At 42.5% G+C, this 17,191-nt stretch overlaps 1 protein-coding gene across 6 annotated transcripts in view; it reads right to left on the bottom strand.

The window, feature by feature from the left end:
* The window catches only part of STS (steroid sulfatase), a 639,557-nt gene that overhangs the window by 515,869 nt on the left and 106,497 nt on the right, over positions 1–17,191 (bottom strand). For all 6 annotated transcript variants that reach the window (XR_009500087.1, XR_009500086.1, XR_009500088.1 and 3 more), the window contains exon 7: positions 12,821–12,957. Coding sequence is in view for 3 of the 6 variants with exons in the window: in XM_059909899.1 (XP_059765882.1) it covers positions 12,821–12,957 (137 nt within the window). In the remaining 3 variants the exon portion in view is untranslated. The remainder of the gene's footprint in view (positions 1–12,820; positions 12,958–17,191) is intronic.

Below are 17,191 nucleotides of genomic sequence, written 5' to 3'. Positions count from 1 at the left end.
CCAGGACCAGAGGCAGGAACACGACACCAAACCTCTCACTGAACACAGCCAAGAGCAACTCCATCCCTAACAGCCTTTTTTAAAAAAATTTAACTTAATTTTTTTTTTAATTGGGGTATAGTGGTTTTACAGTGTTGTATTAGTTTTTACTGTACAGTGGAGTTCCCTGTGCTACACAGCAGGTTCTCATTAGTTACCTATTTTATACATAGTAGTGTATATATGTCAATCCCAATCTCCCAATTCATCCCACCCCCGCTTTCCCCCGCTTTGGTGTCTACATGTTTGTTCTTTACGTCTGTGTCTCTATTTCTGCCTTGCAAACCGGTTCATCTGTACCATTTTTCCAGATACCACAAATATGCGTTAATGTACGATATTTGTTTTTCTCTTTCTGACTTACTTCACTCTGTAGGACAGTCTCTAGGTCCATCCAAGTCTCTACAAATGACCCAGTTTCGTTCCTTTTTATGGCTGAGTAATATTCCATTGTATATATGTGCCACATCTTCTTTATCCATTCATCTGTCGATGGACCTTTAGGTTGTTTCCATGTTCTGGCTATTGTAAATAGTGCTGTAATGAACATTGGGGTGCATGTGTCTTTTTGAATTATGGTTTTCTCTGGGTATATCCTAACAGCCTTTTGAGAACTGTCTTACCTGGAAGAAAGGGCTCAGCTCATGAATTGCCTGCCTTTGTTGAAACCACACACTCAGAAACGCGGTTATAAATGTCTTCCAACAATCCCGTATTTTTTTCCATCTTCTAAAAGTAAAAATCGATATAGCTTTCACTCTGTTTTTTGAGGATTCTAGAAACAGGGTGAATGTGCGTCCTAACTCTCTTTGCAAAGGTGACTCATCTAGAAGGAACAAGACCAATTCCGGACCATCAGGGGAAGGCAGAGCAGGATCCCAGGCGTGCACCTTGAGCTCTGGATGCAGGTGGGATCTGCACAGGTGAGGGCAGCTGGGAACACGGCACCTGCCAAACTGCTCCCTCCTCACTGCCCACAGAGACATTTAGGAGCAGAGCAGGGACCTCCCTTTGGGGGTATTTGGGGATAGCCTCTCCCTTGCATGATCTGAAGGCTTTGTGTCCCCGGCCAGGTGGGACAGTAACACCAAAGAGAAACAGGTAGTGGAAGGGGTGTGGCTGCCATCTCTGTCTGCCCTAAGATGCTTGACACCAACCTCCGGGGGTGTCAGGACAGGTGTGAGCCGATCCCCATGTCCACTCACAGGGTAGACCTTCCTTGTCAATCGTCCCGTGCTGGTCCCCATGGGAGGAGACCCCCGGACTACAGACACCTGATATACAGTGGCTGTAAGGACTCCACTGTTGTGAAATCCACAGAGACCTGAAGAAAGGGCCTGACCTGATGCCTGCTGCCCAGAGGCAAGGTACAGCATCGGGCCACAAACACCCGTCTTACTCAAGTTCTGCGAGGTCCCACACCAGCCAGGCGGGCTACCCAACCAAGACCAATACCTATCATAACGGACAAATGACAATTCATGGGGACACACACACACACACACACACACACACACACACACTCACACACACACATTCCTCTCCATAGATTAAATACCTAACTGTAATGCATGAGACCATAAACATAATGGGAGGAAATATAAGACAAATGCTATATAATTTGGTGGGTAGAGAAAGCCCTTTTTAGCCAGTTATCAATCCCCAAAGTCATGAAAGAAAGGCAGTCAAATCTGACCATGGGAATTCATCACAAAAGACTCTATAAATAAAATGAAACTGCAAACAAAAAAGCAGGAAAAATATTTGCAACATACAAGTAAAATATTCGTGTCCTTAATATGTAAAAAGCCCATACAAATCAACAAGAAGAAGACCCACAATCCAATAGAAAAGTGGCCAAAAAATATGAACAGGGGATTCTTAGGAGAAAAAAATACAACCCTGGACTAAAATGTAGTCTCAACTTCACATGCAGCAGAAAGAGAAACTTAGGTAGTGCAAGAGTATTTTCCACCTGACAAATTTACAAGTAAAAAATATTGGGTTGGCCAGAAAGTTCGTTCGGGTTTCCATAAGATGTTATGGAAAAACCTGAGCGAACTTTCTGGCCAACCCAATACTTTCACAATCACGCTGTTAGAATCATAATTCCAGAGTTGGTAAGATTATGAGGAAATTAGCATTCTCATAGATCCTCAGTGGGTGTCCCACTGTTGCGGGAAAAACAAGGGTAAGACATTTTACTCGGTCTCTACTAAAACTCAATTTTTAAAGACTCCTTGATCCAGCATTTTAATTTTGGGAATTTTTTCTTTAAAAAAATGCTCCAACAAGTTCATATAGACATACAGAGAAGAATACTCATGATAGCATTGCTTGAAATAGAAAAACAAAAAGTTGGTGGGAACTCAGATGTCCCTCCCAGGGGACTGATTCAGTAAACCATAGTCTAAGAGCGAGGACATGAAGATTGAAATGCTGATATTGCAAAATGCCTAAGTATATAGGTAAGTGGAAAGTGAAAATTGCAAAACAGTGTATACAGTTTGTATAAAACACTCTCAATAATAAGGATTGCATCTTAGTCTTCTCATATAGTATTGGCAACATATAAGACAGGAAAGCTATGAAGTGATCCATGAACGAGGTTACCTAATAGGGGTGGGGTCACATGGGGCGATCCCTTTCTCTTGCTTGTGTCTGCATTCCTTGGTTTTGCATAATATGGATGACTTTGGACGTCAGAAAAAGAATGACACCTAGTGAGGAAAACGTTCAACTTAAAATAAAAAATACAGATGACACTGACAACAATTAACAAACTTTTTTTCTCTTACAAAAGGGTACACGAGATGCAGGTAGACAGGGCCCTCAGAACTCTGCTCTTGAATTCTGTGGAGCCCAGAACTCAAGGGTGACCTCGTCCTGATACACGACAGCCCCTGCAGGAATGGAAAACTGCCCCAAAGTAGCGGCACAGAAGAAAGCATGATTCCAGGCTGGTCAGTGATCTTTCACACCCACTGTGTCCGCCAACCCATGCCTTGTCATTCACAAAGAACTCCTGAAACATACACTTCAGAAGTTGTCAATAATGGGAAATCTTGGCATAGGTGATTTGATTTTCATGTATCATAAATTCATTTCCTTCAAGGCCGCAAGGAGTATGAACCTCAATAAATATATTCCATATTACTCAGCCATCAAAAAGAATGAAATAATGCCATTTGCAGCAACATGGCTAGACCTAGAGATGATCATACTAAGTGAAATAAGTCAGACAGAGAAAGACAAATACCATATGATATCACTTACATGTGGAATCTAAAATATGACACAGATGAACTTACCTGCAAAACAGAAACAGACTCACAGACATACAGACTTGTGGTTGCCAAGGGGGAGTGGGGTGGGGGACGGATGGATTGGGAGGTGGGGATTAGCAGGTGCAAACTATTATATATAGGATGGATAGACAACAAGGACCTACTATAGAGCACAGAACAGGGAACTATATTCAATATCCTATGATAAACCATCATGGAAAAGAATATGAAATAGAATATATATATATATATATATATATATATATATATATATATATGCATAACTGAGTCACTTTGCTGTACAGCAGAAATTAACACAGCATTGTAAATCAACTATACTTCAATAAAATTTAAAAAATAAACCTATATTCCAGTAACAATACCCCATATACTATTTGCAGAAGCCCTGCATTTTGAAAGTTCACAGTAAGCTCTCCCAAACAGCCTAACAGCACATTTTCTTAATTTTTTGGTACATGTCCTGAAACTTAGTGTCTATCTTTGTTAATTGAGAATAGTAGTTCTTTTTTTTTATCCTGTGTTTTTATTAAATAGATTTGACAATCGTGGAAAGAGAATGATATGTAGGTGGGTCTGTATTAGTCATTCCTTTACAACGTACAGGTTGTCGTCATTTCCTGTTCAATGTTTCCTTCAAATTTCAAAACCTCATTATGTATCTTGCACTCAGGTAAACAGTGGTCTGTAATGGAAAGGATTTCATTTCTCTCCTGTCTAGATCTGCTTGAATGAAAAATCCGTTCATTAGGCAGAGGTTTTTGTAATACCAGACCCTGTCAAAAGTCCCAGGGATGATGCCGTCTGCGGGCTCTGTTTCCTGATTATCTCGGTAACCAGGGATCATGATGATAGCACTAGAGGTCATAGTTTATCTGATTCAGAGCTAAGCTGCCGTCCCAAGCATATAGCTAAGATTTGATTGCCCGGAATAAATTGGTGCATTTCCTTTTTAAAAAATTCAATTTCCACTCTGGGGAATTAGCATCCCACGGAAGTTATTGAATTAAGCAAATTTTACAAACTCATGCATTTTTTAAGGTGTGTTATTAAGGATGCAGCTGAAGAGAAAATGCAAAAGGACAAGTGTAAACACACACATACACACACACACTCGCTCTCTCTCCCAGACGACTTAAAATTTTTTCAAAATTCCCAAAGGGAATTTTCAATGAAGGAAAGCCCCAGTGAGAAAATAAGATCCAATTTGTTGCTTGAGTTGAGTTTTAATAATTGTGCCATTGATGGCTTGGGATTCAGAAGAAGTGTTGGCTGAATATTTAAAATACACTTTGTAAGCTAAACTCAGAGGTATGGTTAGCAGAGGCAACCTCGTGAAAAATTCAGCTGCTGGAGCTCCTTACCATATCATCCTTGGAGGATGGGGCTTGTGAAAATGTACTGACCCCACTTGATAAATGACAACAGTATTTTTGTTGTTTAATTAAAAAAAGAAAGAAAACTGACCTCTTTAGGAATCCATATGGTACGGCATATGTAACTTTCAAAAAAGTTGCCCTTTTGGTACAAACTATTAGGTATAAAATAAGCTACAAGAATGTACAACACAGGAAATATAGCCAATATTTTATAATAACTATAAGTGGAGTATAACATTTAAAATGGTGAATCACTATACTGTACACCTGTAACATAATATTTTACTTCAACTGTACTTCAATTAAAAAATTTAAAAAATAAAAAATATAATAAGATGCCCTCTTTCACTCATTAACAAAGTTTTTTTGGGGGTGTTTTTTTTTTTAGAAATCATAATGCTAGCAATTTGTGGTGAGCTGATACTGCAAATGGGTACAACTCATTTTTTCTGATACTTATCTTGCTATCAATTTCTTTGTATGAGCTCTTTCTGTATCACATAGATTTTCTTTTCATTTTACATAGATGTCGCAAAAGCTTTTTAACTGATTTTGGTCTGGTTAGCTTCTTCTTTTGACATCAGGAAATAATAGATTTTGTCATTAAATCTAGCAATCTTTTCTTTTACGTTTGTTCTAGTTTATCCTTCCCCCAACCCTTTCCCCTTTGATAACCATAGTTTGTCTTCTACATCTGTGAGTCTGTTTCTCTTTTGTACATAGATTCATTTGTTTAGTTTTTAGATTCCACATATAAGTGGTACCATATAATACTTGTCTTTCTCTGTATGACTTACTTCACTTAGTGTGGTAATCTCTAGGTCCATCCATGTTCCTGCAAATGGCATTACTTCATTCTTTTTTATGGCTGAGTAATATTCCATTGTATATATGTACCACATGTTCTTTATCCATTCATCTGTCGATGGACATTTAGGTTGTTTCCACGTCCTGGCTATTGTAAATAGTGCTGCAATGAACATAGGGGTACATGTGTCTTTTCGAACTACAATTTTCTCTGGATATATAACCAGGAGTGGGATTGCTGGATCATATGGCAACTATTTTTAGTTTTTTAAGGAACATCCATACTCTTCTCCACAGTGGCTGCACTCATTTACATTCCCACCAACAGTATAGGAGGGTTCCCTTTTCTGCATACCCTCTCCAGCATTTATAGACTTTTTGACGATGGCTAGATGGCCATTCTGACTCATTGCAGTTTTTATTTGAATTTCTCTAATAATTAGCTACGTTGAGCATCCCTTCATGCAGAGCATATTTTTAAACAAAAATGCAAATTAAAAAAAAAAAAAAAACACATTTAAGAATTCCCACCACCTCCAACCTCCGCTGCAGAAGACTGGGCAAATACACGTGCTTTCCTTCAGAAGCTTAAGAGTTTTATGATGGAACTCTTCACGTTCTGGTTCCTATGACCTCAAAGTGCACCCCCAGCTCTGCTCGCGACCTCGGGCTCAATGGCTACAAAGTGACAACGATCCACGTGTTACGAGCACCCAGCTCTTAATACCGCCTCTGCGTCCCTGCGTTGACAGATGGGGCTTTGCTGCACAGGGCTGGGAGCTTTTAGAGCACATGGACCTGTTCCTCCCTGAAACCTCTGAAAAACTGGGACCTTCCACTGGTGACCCACCCCTGCAATAATTTCCAAGCCTCGATTGTGACTGTCTAACTGACGAAACTGGAAGTTCAGCTCCTGAGCACGTGGTCCCTAATGACTCTGCATTTCTCCCTGTGAAGTCCACCGTTAGCCCTCCAGCCCCCCGCCCAGCCGTAAACCGCCACTCTGAAAGGGAATGAAGCTCCTCAGCCCTAACAATCACAGGACGGCCAAGGTCCCCATCTCTGGTGCACCCCTGTCACCCCAAAGGTGCCTGCTGAACACCCTGGCTTCCCAGTTACTTCATCTCTTGACGTGAGAAGAGTGTATCCTAGTCTTTCACTCATCATCCTAAATACATGCCGCAGGGACCTCCCTGGTGGTCCAGTGGTCAAGACTCCGCGTTTCCACTGCAGGGGGCACGGGTTCCATCCCTGGTCGGGGAACTAAGATCCCGAATGCCATGCTGCGCGGCCCAAAAAAAAAAAAAAACCAAAAAGTAAATACATGCCATGGATGTGGGAACAGCTGGAATTGTTCTACTCCTGAAATATAAACACTTTCACCTTGTCCTAGCCTGCCGACACCTTTCCTACCATCCGATTTGGACCTCCGGCCTGTCACCTCCCAAGCCACCAGTCCCCTTCCTTCTTCCTTCCCCTCCCCTACTCTGCCAGTCCAGTTGGCTCTCCTGATGACCACCCAACTCTCACGTCCAGTCGCGTTTTGTGGTGTACCCCAGCAAAATCTCAATCGTCCGTCAACTCCATGATCCTTCTCTCTGCCCCTGCACTGGACTGAAAATCACTCAGGCCCCTCATATGGATGCCGACACTCAAATCACAGTCTCCAAACAGAGCTGAGCTCGACACAGTCTGATAAGTCCTCCCTGTGTTCGAGTTCCTCTGTGCTTCTTAAAAAGGAATATCCGTGAAACTAACACAACATTGTAAATCAACTATACTTCAATGAAAAAAAAAGGGACATCCAACCTCATTGACCACCAGCTCCTCAGATTTCTCTTGCTTTGCAATCTGATGCAACCCTAAAGTTCACGGTCGCTGAATGCACTGTGCTTCCTTTTCACCTCTTCCTTACACGATGTCTCAGAAGTCCTGGTTGGTGCTAATCCTCCTTCCCTGAGATGCTCTTCACCCCTGAGGGCCATGACCCTACTTCCCCTCGTCTTTATTCTCATCCTCTGGCTGTTCTTTCATTTTTCTTTTGGGGATTCCTCCTGTTTTGCCCTTCCTTTGAATGCCTACCTGCCCTTCCATTTTCAGGATGCCTCAGAAGCAAGCACATGATTTTCACTTTTTTTTAAATTGGAGTATAGTTGTTTTACAATGTTGTGTTAGTTTCTACTCTACAGCAAAGTGAATCAGCTATACGTGTACATATAATCCCCTCTTTTTTGGATTTCCTTCCCATTTAGGTCACCTCAGAGCACTGAGAAAGTTCCCTGAGCTATACAGTAGGTTCTCATTAGTTATCTATTTTATACACAGTAGTGTATATATGTCAATCCCAATCTCCCAAGTCATCCCACCCCACCCTTCCCCCCTTGGTGTCCGTACATTTGTTCTCTACGTCTGCGTCTCTATTCTTGCCCTGCAAATAGGTTCATCTGTACCACTTTTCTAGATTCCACATATATGCATTAATATATGATATTTGTTTTTCTCTTTCTGACTTACTTCACTCTGTATGACCGTCTCTAGGTCCATCCACGTCTCTACAAATGGCCTGATTCTGTTCCTTTTTACGGCTGAGTACCGATTTTCTCGTTGTAAAGAAGGTCTCGCTTATCAAGAATAAGAGCATTTTAAAACTTCAAGATGGAAAATTGATGTATTGAATCCCAGGCGAAACACACAACCCTACAGCTCAGATGACACTCTCCACGGAACAGAAGAAGGACAAAGAACATCGACGTTGCAATCTTAGTTCTCGAGAACTAGAAACAGGGAGGTGGATTTCGAAACTTTTATCCTGGATTAAGATGGAGATAAATCTTGAGTCACAAGGTGCTCGACTGCTTTTACTATTCTTGCAAAGCCATCGAATCCACTCCCACAAGTTTTGGACCAGTATCCACATGTGTAAGAAAAAGCCATGCTTTCCTAGCAATTCCAGCACCACAATCAGGGCCTTACGACTAACAGGCACCTGCTCCCCGTGACTTGACCTTGAAAAATTACTTACTGGGTACCTACTATGGGCCTGGTCTATAGCATTCTAAAGAGGATGTCTTCTACAGAAACTCAACCAGAGCACTTTTGCCTGAGTAAATGCACCTGTCACTGAGGGGTTATTCACCGTATGCTGCATTTCAGACTCCAACAACTATTTTAATCCAAGAGTTTTAGAAACAGTCTGTTTTTAAACGGATCATTCCTTAGACCTACGTCCAATAAGCCAAACCCTGGTGAGAATTATGCTGTATGTTTGAGGGTCTTGGACCAATCCCTAAGCCTTCTTATTTTCAGAGTTTCCTTGGGTTTCTTGAGGTCCTTGGGACCATCCTGACCTCCTGCTAAATGAGGCTTTCCAATGTATTCTCCATTTGTCAAGACAGATTTGACGTGTGGCCAAAAGCTCTGTGGCACAAGGCTGACTACACGGCAGGTAGGAAAAGGATTCATTCTGTACTATCCCCCCAGCTCGCCTTTCATGAATTCAGCCATTATTTTTCCTTCCGCCGGGTTCGCTGTTCCACTCCTGTACCCACAGACGGTGGCACTGCCCAGAGCCCCAACGGGAAAATCACCAGGAGAAGAAACTGATGTTGCCTTATCAGACACGGCCCGTAGGGGTGCCAGATCTCAGACCCCAAGCAATTGACAACCAAACTCCTCAAGACTTCCGGGGTCCCACTAAGAAGGTCGGTGTTGCTTCCACGTAAGAAAAAGACTTAGTGTTTCTGTTTGAAAGAAAGAATCTCACGTAAGCCACTGGGTCCCAACCCTTAGAAGTGGCAGGGATTTTTTCTTTAATTGAAAGGTTTGCTTTGAAGTCAGAGATTTATTTTTACGTTCACCTCACTGTTCTCGACCTGCATTCTCTTTGTAGGTTACAGAATTTGCTATTCTCATCGTGAGCGAAACAAAAGCCCATTGCAGGCAAATTCCACCCGACCCCCTGCAGCTGTGAGTACTGTAACGGGGACACGTCACAGATAACAAGCCACTGGCGGGAACCACTTCCATCCCTCCACCGGCTCCCTCTGCCCCCCACCCATTCACAGGTCTCTGGTAGATGTCATTACAACAGCTAGAATGACACACACCCACCCCCTCCCCAAAGAAAAAATACTTGGAGTGCATTGGAAAACACTGTGATTTTACCCATTTGTTCCTCCCCCAAGGCTCTGCTGCTTGAGAAGTGGAAAATCAGACTCAGCAATAGAGCCACGACTGCCCAAAGGCTTCACCCGTAAGTGTGCCCTGCTGAAGTGGTGAGGCCGGCCACTGGTCACATACGGAGACCCTTCCCCTGCGAAACCACTCGAGCGTTATCTGCACCTCCCTCGGGACATTCATTCATTCCTTTCTGCTCTGGGATATTACAACATCACCTGGAAGAATCTTAAATCCCTTAGGAGCCCCTAAATTCTCTTAAGCCAAGGTCTCATCATCATTGCATTCTCCCTCAAAAAAAATGTTAGGCACACAAATGGCATCTCCTAGAGGTGATGAATGAAGGAACCAGCTCTTTCCCTGTGACTTACTGTCGACTGTATACCACTCTTGGGGCTTCCCTGGTGGCGCAGCGGTTGAGAGTCTGCCTGCCAATGCAGGGGACACGGGTTCAAGCCCTGGTCTGGGAGGATCCCACATGCCGCGGAGCAACTGGGCCCGTGAGCCACAATTACTGAGCCTGCGCGTCTGGAGCCTGTGCTCCGCAACAAGAGTGGCCGCGATAATGAGAAGCCCGCGCACCGCGATGAAGAGTGGCCCCCGCTTGCCGCAACGGGAGAAAGCCCTCGCACAGAAACGAAGACCCAACACAGCCAAAAATAAATATAAATAAATAAAAATTAGAACATTGCCCACCCCTCGAACTGCATGGCAGTATTCGAGTTCCAGGATTTCAGCTACCCCTGCCAGCTTTTACCGCGAGCTCCATGGCGTAGACCTTACACCACATCTGTGCCGTCAGTCCTTCCTGCGTCATGATACCAGTACAAGCTACAGCGATCACACAGGTAAGAATAAGGCCATCCAGCACCATGACAGGGGGTGAGATTGGCCATGGCGGACAATTAAACAAGAAAGGTTCTTTTTATGAATTTGCCTTCACAGGTACAGGGAAACCCACAGTGGGGAAAGTTATGCTGCATATAACAATGTTGCCTCCCAACATTTAGAAAGAAAATGCTCTAAAGGACAGAGACGTGCCCTCTCTGGGTAACATCTTGTAGCTCAGCTGCCCAGGGTACTAGCAGCGATTCTTTTTAAGCCAATACTCTCATGTTATTTTATTACATAATTATCCAGAGTGCTACCGTCCCCTTCTGTGTGACAATAAAAGGCTCTCTTTGGAAAGAAGGAATATTCCTCCAAATGCTCAGAGGTATTTGTAAAACAACAGAAACATCCTGTGAAATGAATGTAATGGCTTAAGGGAAGGATTTTTATTTTTTGGCAAAAAAAGAACACAATCATCAATTAATATGATATCAGGGCCTAACGCAGATCTCGAAGACTAAAAAACATTCTCTGTCTTATTCAAGAGGGACCAGTAGCAGGAAAACATTGGAAGTTAGACTTTTTTAATGAGTCAGGGTAGGCATATGTCCTGCTCTAATTAAATAAAAATTAATCAGTAAGTGTGATGACACCAGCATTAGTTTGCTTGCTAGCCAACAAACGTCAGAGAGCTGTACACGAAACCTGTTACACTAACATATAACGCTCATTAAAGAGATAAAATATTCTACTGACTCACACTACGAAGTACTCTACTGATTTACACTACCACAGTGTGGAAAATGTAAACTAATTTACCTGCAACGTTTTAAGAATGAAAAGTGAAAGAAGGCAGGCTTGTATGGGTGTATGTCAAAGCCCTAAGTATAATGAATTCTTCTTACGAATCTCATTAGGCAGGTTGTTCTGGTTTTGTTTTTCCTAGTACGTATTCATCATCTGTACTCACTTCTGTTATCTGACAGCATCACAGAGAAGGTTAGAAAGGAAAGAAACTTGGAAGTTACCTCGTCTGAATTCATCAGGCCCACAGGTTTAAGACATCTCTCAAGTTCACGGAGATAGTAACAGAAAGAGCTAGAAGCTAGAATAAGGGTACAGTCATCTTGTCCAAAAGACGGTGCTCCTTAGAAGATTTAAATGAAACAAAACTTGTTCTTGTCATTCCCAAAGTTGGTGACCAAATCACGCTCAGTTTGCTTTTAATACAAACCAACCAAGAAACTCTGCGGTCATGTTCAAACATCTCCAAAACATCTCGATGAAAAAACTATCAATCCAGGGCATAAAAAGAAAAGGAAGGAAGAACGAGAGGAGTTGGGGGGGGGGAAGGAAAAGAAAGAAAATATGCAAAAATCTTAAGCAACCTGTTCACGGGTGCCATTTGCTCAATTTTGTCCAATTTTGTCCAGATGGAGCGAGCAACGTCACCGTAAGAGACATCTCTGGGATAGACAGGAATTGAACGCGAAGTTCAGAACCCACTGATTTTCCATCCCTTTGCTTAACCCACATACTCTGGCTTCCCCTACACTCTGTGGAATAGACCCGAGACTGCGTAGCTGTGCAGAAGAAAGCACGGTCACCATGATCTCGCGTCAATGTGCAAGACACTGTTTAAAAAGGAAACCTCAGAAGGAAGTCTTCCCAGTACCTCTGAAAAATATGCTACGTTTCTCAGAAATAGGGTAATCTGCTTAGGGAGAAGGGACACAGAGAGGAAGGCAATCCCTGCCGTCCTCACAGACGCAGCAAGAAGAACACAAGCTGGAGAAGAAGGAAACACAGTGGGGCTCACAGCATCCAGGGAAGACCCCAGGGCTACTGCATCGAGACTCACCAAGGCCATAGCCCACGGCGCGTCCTCTGTCTCCCGAATCTACCCTGTGCCTAACTTTGCTACAGACAAGGGGTTGCTCACATTGAATTGCTAAAAGAATAAGTGGTGATAAGGATTGATGCTGTGATTCCTTTCCTTCGTGCATCTCTTTGATCACCAGCCCACAGACCCAGACTCCTCCTGGTGCTGTATCCATTGGTAACCACAAGCATGGACTCGGGGCTGAGATGCTTTTTATATTCTGCTTACCTTTCACACTTAGTGTTTGTTTGGCTTCCTTTTTTTTGAAACACAAAAACAAAAAGAACGTGCTGTCTCTAAAGGCATCGGGGACGTAGGTGGAAACTCAGAGGAAATAAGATAGAAGCAGGAAAAGCCTCAGTCGCATCTGAAGGACAGACTGAAGATAAAGGTACACATACCAACGCTCCAGTCCATTTCCTCGGCAGCATCTCCATAAGCGCCGTGTTTACTTTTGCCGGCAAAGTCCTTCGAAGAGAAGAGAGCCGTGTGCATGTGTAGGAAAGCCAGGACAAGCAAGAAAGGGGTCTTAGCATTCCTGGAAAAAAAAAAACAAAATCCAAGAGCAAAATAAGCATGTTGGCCACCATTGTTTTTTTTTTTTGTTTTTTTGTTTTATTCTGAAAGTGAAAATGTTTATTCCCTTGGTAAAAAAAGATGGCATTTATAATTTTTCAGTCTCAAACGATAATATCAGATTCAGCATACTAACTAAGGAAAATTAAATCAGCTCCGACTTAATGGCAGTGAATTTTTAAAAAATTTTTATTTTATATCGGAATATAGTTGATTAACAATGTTGTGTTAGTTTTGAGCATACAGCAAAGCGATTCAGTTATCCATATACCTGTATCTTTTGTTTTTCAAATTCTTTTCCCATTTAGGTTATTACAGGATATTGAGCAGAGTTCTCTGTGCTATACAGAAGGTCCTTGTTGGTTATCTATTTTAAATATGGCAGTGTGTACGTGTCAGTCCCAAACTCCCAATCTGTCTCTCCCTGCTACCCTTCCCCACTGGTAACCATAAGTTTGTTGTCTAAGTCTGTGAGTCTGCTTCTGTTTTGTAAAAAAGTTCATTTGTATCAGTTTTTTAAGATTTCATGTATAAGCAGTATCATATAATATTTGTCTTTTTCTGACTTACTTCACTTAGTATGATAATCTCCAGGTCCATCCATGTTGCTGCAAATGGCATTATTTCATTCTTTTTAGTGGCTGAGTAATATTCCATTGTATAGATGTACCACACCTTCCTCATCCATTCCCCTATGTTCACAGCAGCACTATTCACAAGAGCCAACACATGGAAGCAACCTAAGTGTCCATCAACGAATGAGTGGATATAGAAGATATGGCCACCATTCTGATTAGGATCAACCTATGATTACACGATGCAGTTTGAACATTCAGAAAACACCACTGAATGATGCCGAATACTGAATCTCTTATTTGGGGGATGGCAAGTCTCTCTCCATAGGTAACTCACTGTACCCTCTACAGACCAGCAGACTGATGTGTTATGTCCTTGAGATATTCTCCAAAGAGGCAACTCAGAAAAACAAAATGTATTGGAGAATGACCTACTTTCTTCTTGAATTCTATTCTTTCCTCTCTCTCTGAAATGTATATGAATTGAAGCACCTACAAAACTGTATTCTTTCTGGAAAACACACACACACACACACACACACACACACATGCATGTGTGCGCGCTCCTACCTAGTAAAGACAGTATCTTGAGTTGTCAACTACTTAGATCCACAGTTGAAAGCCAGTTCAACTCTGCGTGCCGCCATGTTGCCCATCTTCTACTATAGAACAAGTCTCCTTGCCGGAACACTCCATTGTCAATACTGAATTTTGGAAGTCAAATGGAACATCCTCTGAACGGGCCTCAATCTGTACTTTAGTCGAGAGAGATGGATGGTACTGCAAGAGCTTTTTGTAGTTCAGAGTACACCTAAACCTACTCTGGTGGAATTGTTGAGAAAGCACAGATGCTGGAGCATTATAAGTCCCTGGAGAGTTAAAAGTCACTGTGCACATGTGGTCCTTGGGACAACTGCCGGGCAGCATGGTTACTGTGGGGAGGTCTGGGGGTTCACACCCAAGTCTGCTCAAAGGGATCAATAAGTCACATCGCTTCCTCTTGACATCTAGTGGACCTCTGAGAAATGCACTCAATTGCTGTGTTTCAATTTCATGTAATAGCTTCCTCCTTTACCTTGCTCCAGGCGACCATCAGCAATTCCTTTCTGGCTAAAAGGGAATACTGAGTGAGTGCCCTTTTGAAGGCTATCAGGGCACAAATGAAGAAGGGAATGAATGCATTAGTGGGTGAATGAATGTAATTTCTAATAAAGCATTTGCTGGTCTACCCAAGGATCATTTATATGCCCTCCTTCTCCCACTAGACCACAGGCTGGGGCATGTCATCTACATCTGTGTATTCCTGGCACCAGCACGATGACGGGCAGGTAGCATCGGTTCCGTAAACCTCTGTTATTCAATGAAATATTGCATTAGCTCTTCCAGCTTCAAAAGTACCACCCAGAACTTTAGTGAACTACTTGGGACTCATGAATGCAACGTGGTTCATGTAAAAGTTGCTCTACAGCAGATATTATTATATATATAAAATATAAATGAGTTTATATATATTTTATATATACAAAATAATATATATACACATATATGTATAAATATTTTATATATATATCTCCAAACTTCTAACCTAAGTCAAAAGTCTCTGGCTGTATTGGAGGAATCACATCCTGTGTTCGACATCTTTGCCACCGAGCAAAAGTTCTAAAGGAAGAATCTATTTAATTCAAGCAACGTTGCTTGTATATGTTTACTTACTAACCTAACCCCTCATGATAACCAAAACCACTTCAAATTTACAACTGGGTCTCACAAATGTCATAACTTTACCTCTAATAAATAAATGGATGACACTCCTCTAAATTCATTTTCAATTTCCTAATGTGAATACAACTTGGGTTCCTTCAGCTCCTACTGCACTTGTGGGTCAACTGCTCACACCTACTGATTATCACACTTTCAAGGTCGCTCGCTTTTGGGAACAGAAAATAAACACAGAAGACCACACTATGAGTGAGTCAGGCACTTCCTGTTCTCTGAAAACAGCAAATTCAGCAACTTGTTGTTGATTACTTGAATAGTGTTTTATATTTCCAGCACTGGGAGATGAATTCTGTCACATTTTGTTTCTTTTACAAGAGTATAAAATGAAGAAATACTGTTATTATTTTACAACTAAGAAAGCAAAAAAAAAAAAAGGTTATAACTGGCTTGCCCCATTTCTCTCAGTAACTAGAGTTTGAAGGCAGGAGATTTAGAACCCACAACCTCTGTTGTATAAATCTCACTGTTACCTCTCAGAAAGAAAAGAAGAGATATTCATGTGCACACAGACACACAGGAGCCGTCATCCGAGCTGATGACCTTCGCATGAGCATGTGTACCAAAGGCATCCCTTGGCTACCTCAAAGGGTACATACCCTTGAAGACCCTGAAAGAAGTGAGACTAAGCCATGGTACACCATGGACTTTGGCCACACAGGTGGCCTGTTCAGTTTCCACCCTAGTCATTCTGGGCGCACGTTTCTTCACACCTGGATACACTGTACCTCCTTCTCAAGAAGCAGATTAGGGCCCTAAAAACTGGCGTGGATTTCCCAAAATGAGCATAAAATCTCACTCTTCATACTCGTGCCAAAATAGACAGTTACCTTACGAATGGGCACAATTTCACTGCCACCTGAGGCTCATCTGCTCTCCCATTTATCTTTAGACTTAGCGTTAAGGAAAATAGACAAGGATGCTTAAAAACTCCACTTTCCAAGCATGTACACGGTCATAACTTAAAATGCAGGATGTGACTGGCAGAGAAGGATGAGCTACGGCACGCCCAACAGCTTGGAGAAAAAAGAAAGAAAACTGAGGAAAGAGGCAGCCATCGACATTATCGGCATTTTATAATCACTGGGATCACAAGATGAAGGCATTTGAAAACGGGGGGTGAGAATGAAAAAGCAAAGGATGAAGTGGGTGCAACAAGCAAACAAGGGAGCCCAAGACAAACGTCCTTCATAAAGAGGGCAGGAAGAACAGCTGAGTCCAAGAGGTACCACTTTGGGGCTCAATCAATGACCACGGGATGTGATTTTTGTCTTGTAATGTAGGGGGACCCTGGGTGGAAGGGGAGAGGGCCATTCATGCGTTGATTACAAATATGCACCTACGTACAGAATTATTTTCCTATAATCTCTTTGGCATCCAGTAGACTGCCCATGACAGATACCAGCCAAGGTGCTAGGTGTCCAAGAAGACTGATGAGATTTTACACACAAAAACCAACCCTGGAACATTTAGGGAAGCGTCCCCAGCTGCAAAAACTCCGAACCACGAAGATTTACCCTCCGGGAACAGAGGTGTGATCAGTGGAGCACGGGCATGTGGGCTGGACAGACATCCATCATCACTGCCCTGCACACACCCTGGGGTGTGAGTGCACACACCCTGAGGCATGACTGACAGCTTGCTCTTTGGTGGGGGCGAGGAACCCTTGCTCAGCCTTATCCTTCAAGAGAGCAGGAAAGGCTATCCTCCCTCGTTCAGAAGGCCCAGGTCTTTCTTCCTCTCTACGACCTTGAAAACTAAATGACACTGGAGCAAGTTGGCAGGAGTAAGATCTCTCCATAACTGCTTAGCTCCTTTTTTATTAGCTGGAGCACTTCAGTAAAC

This window comes from Balaenoptera ricei, chromosome X (genome assembly GCF_028023285.1).
Source record: "Balaenoptera ricei isolate mBalRic1 chromosome X, mBalRic1.hap2, whole genome shotgun sequence".
Lineage (NCBI taxonomy): Eukaryota > Metazoa > Chordata > Mammalia > Artiodactyla > Balaenopteridae > Balaenoptera > Balaenoptera ricei.
Note: the sequence above shows the minus strand (reverse complement) of the source record. Positions and strands in the feature narration are given on the sequence as shown.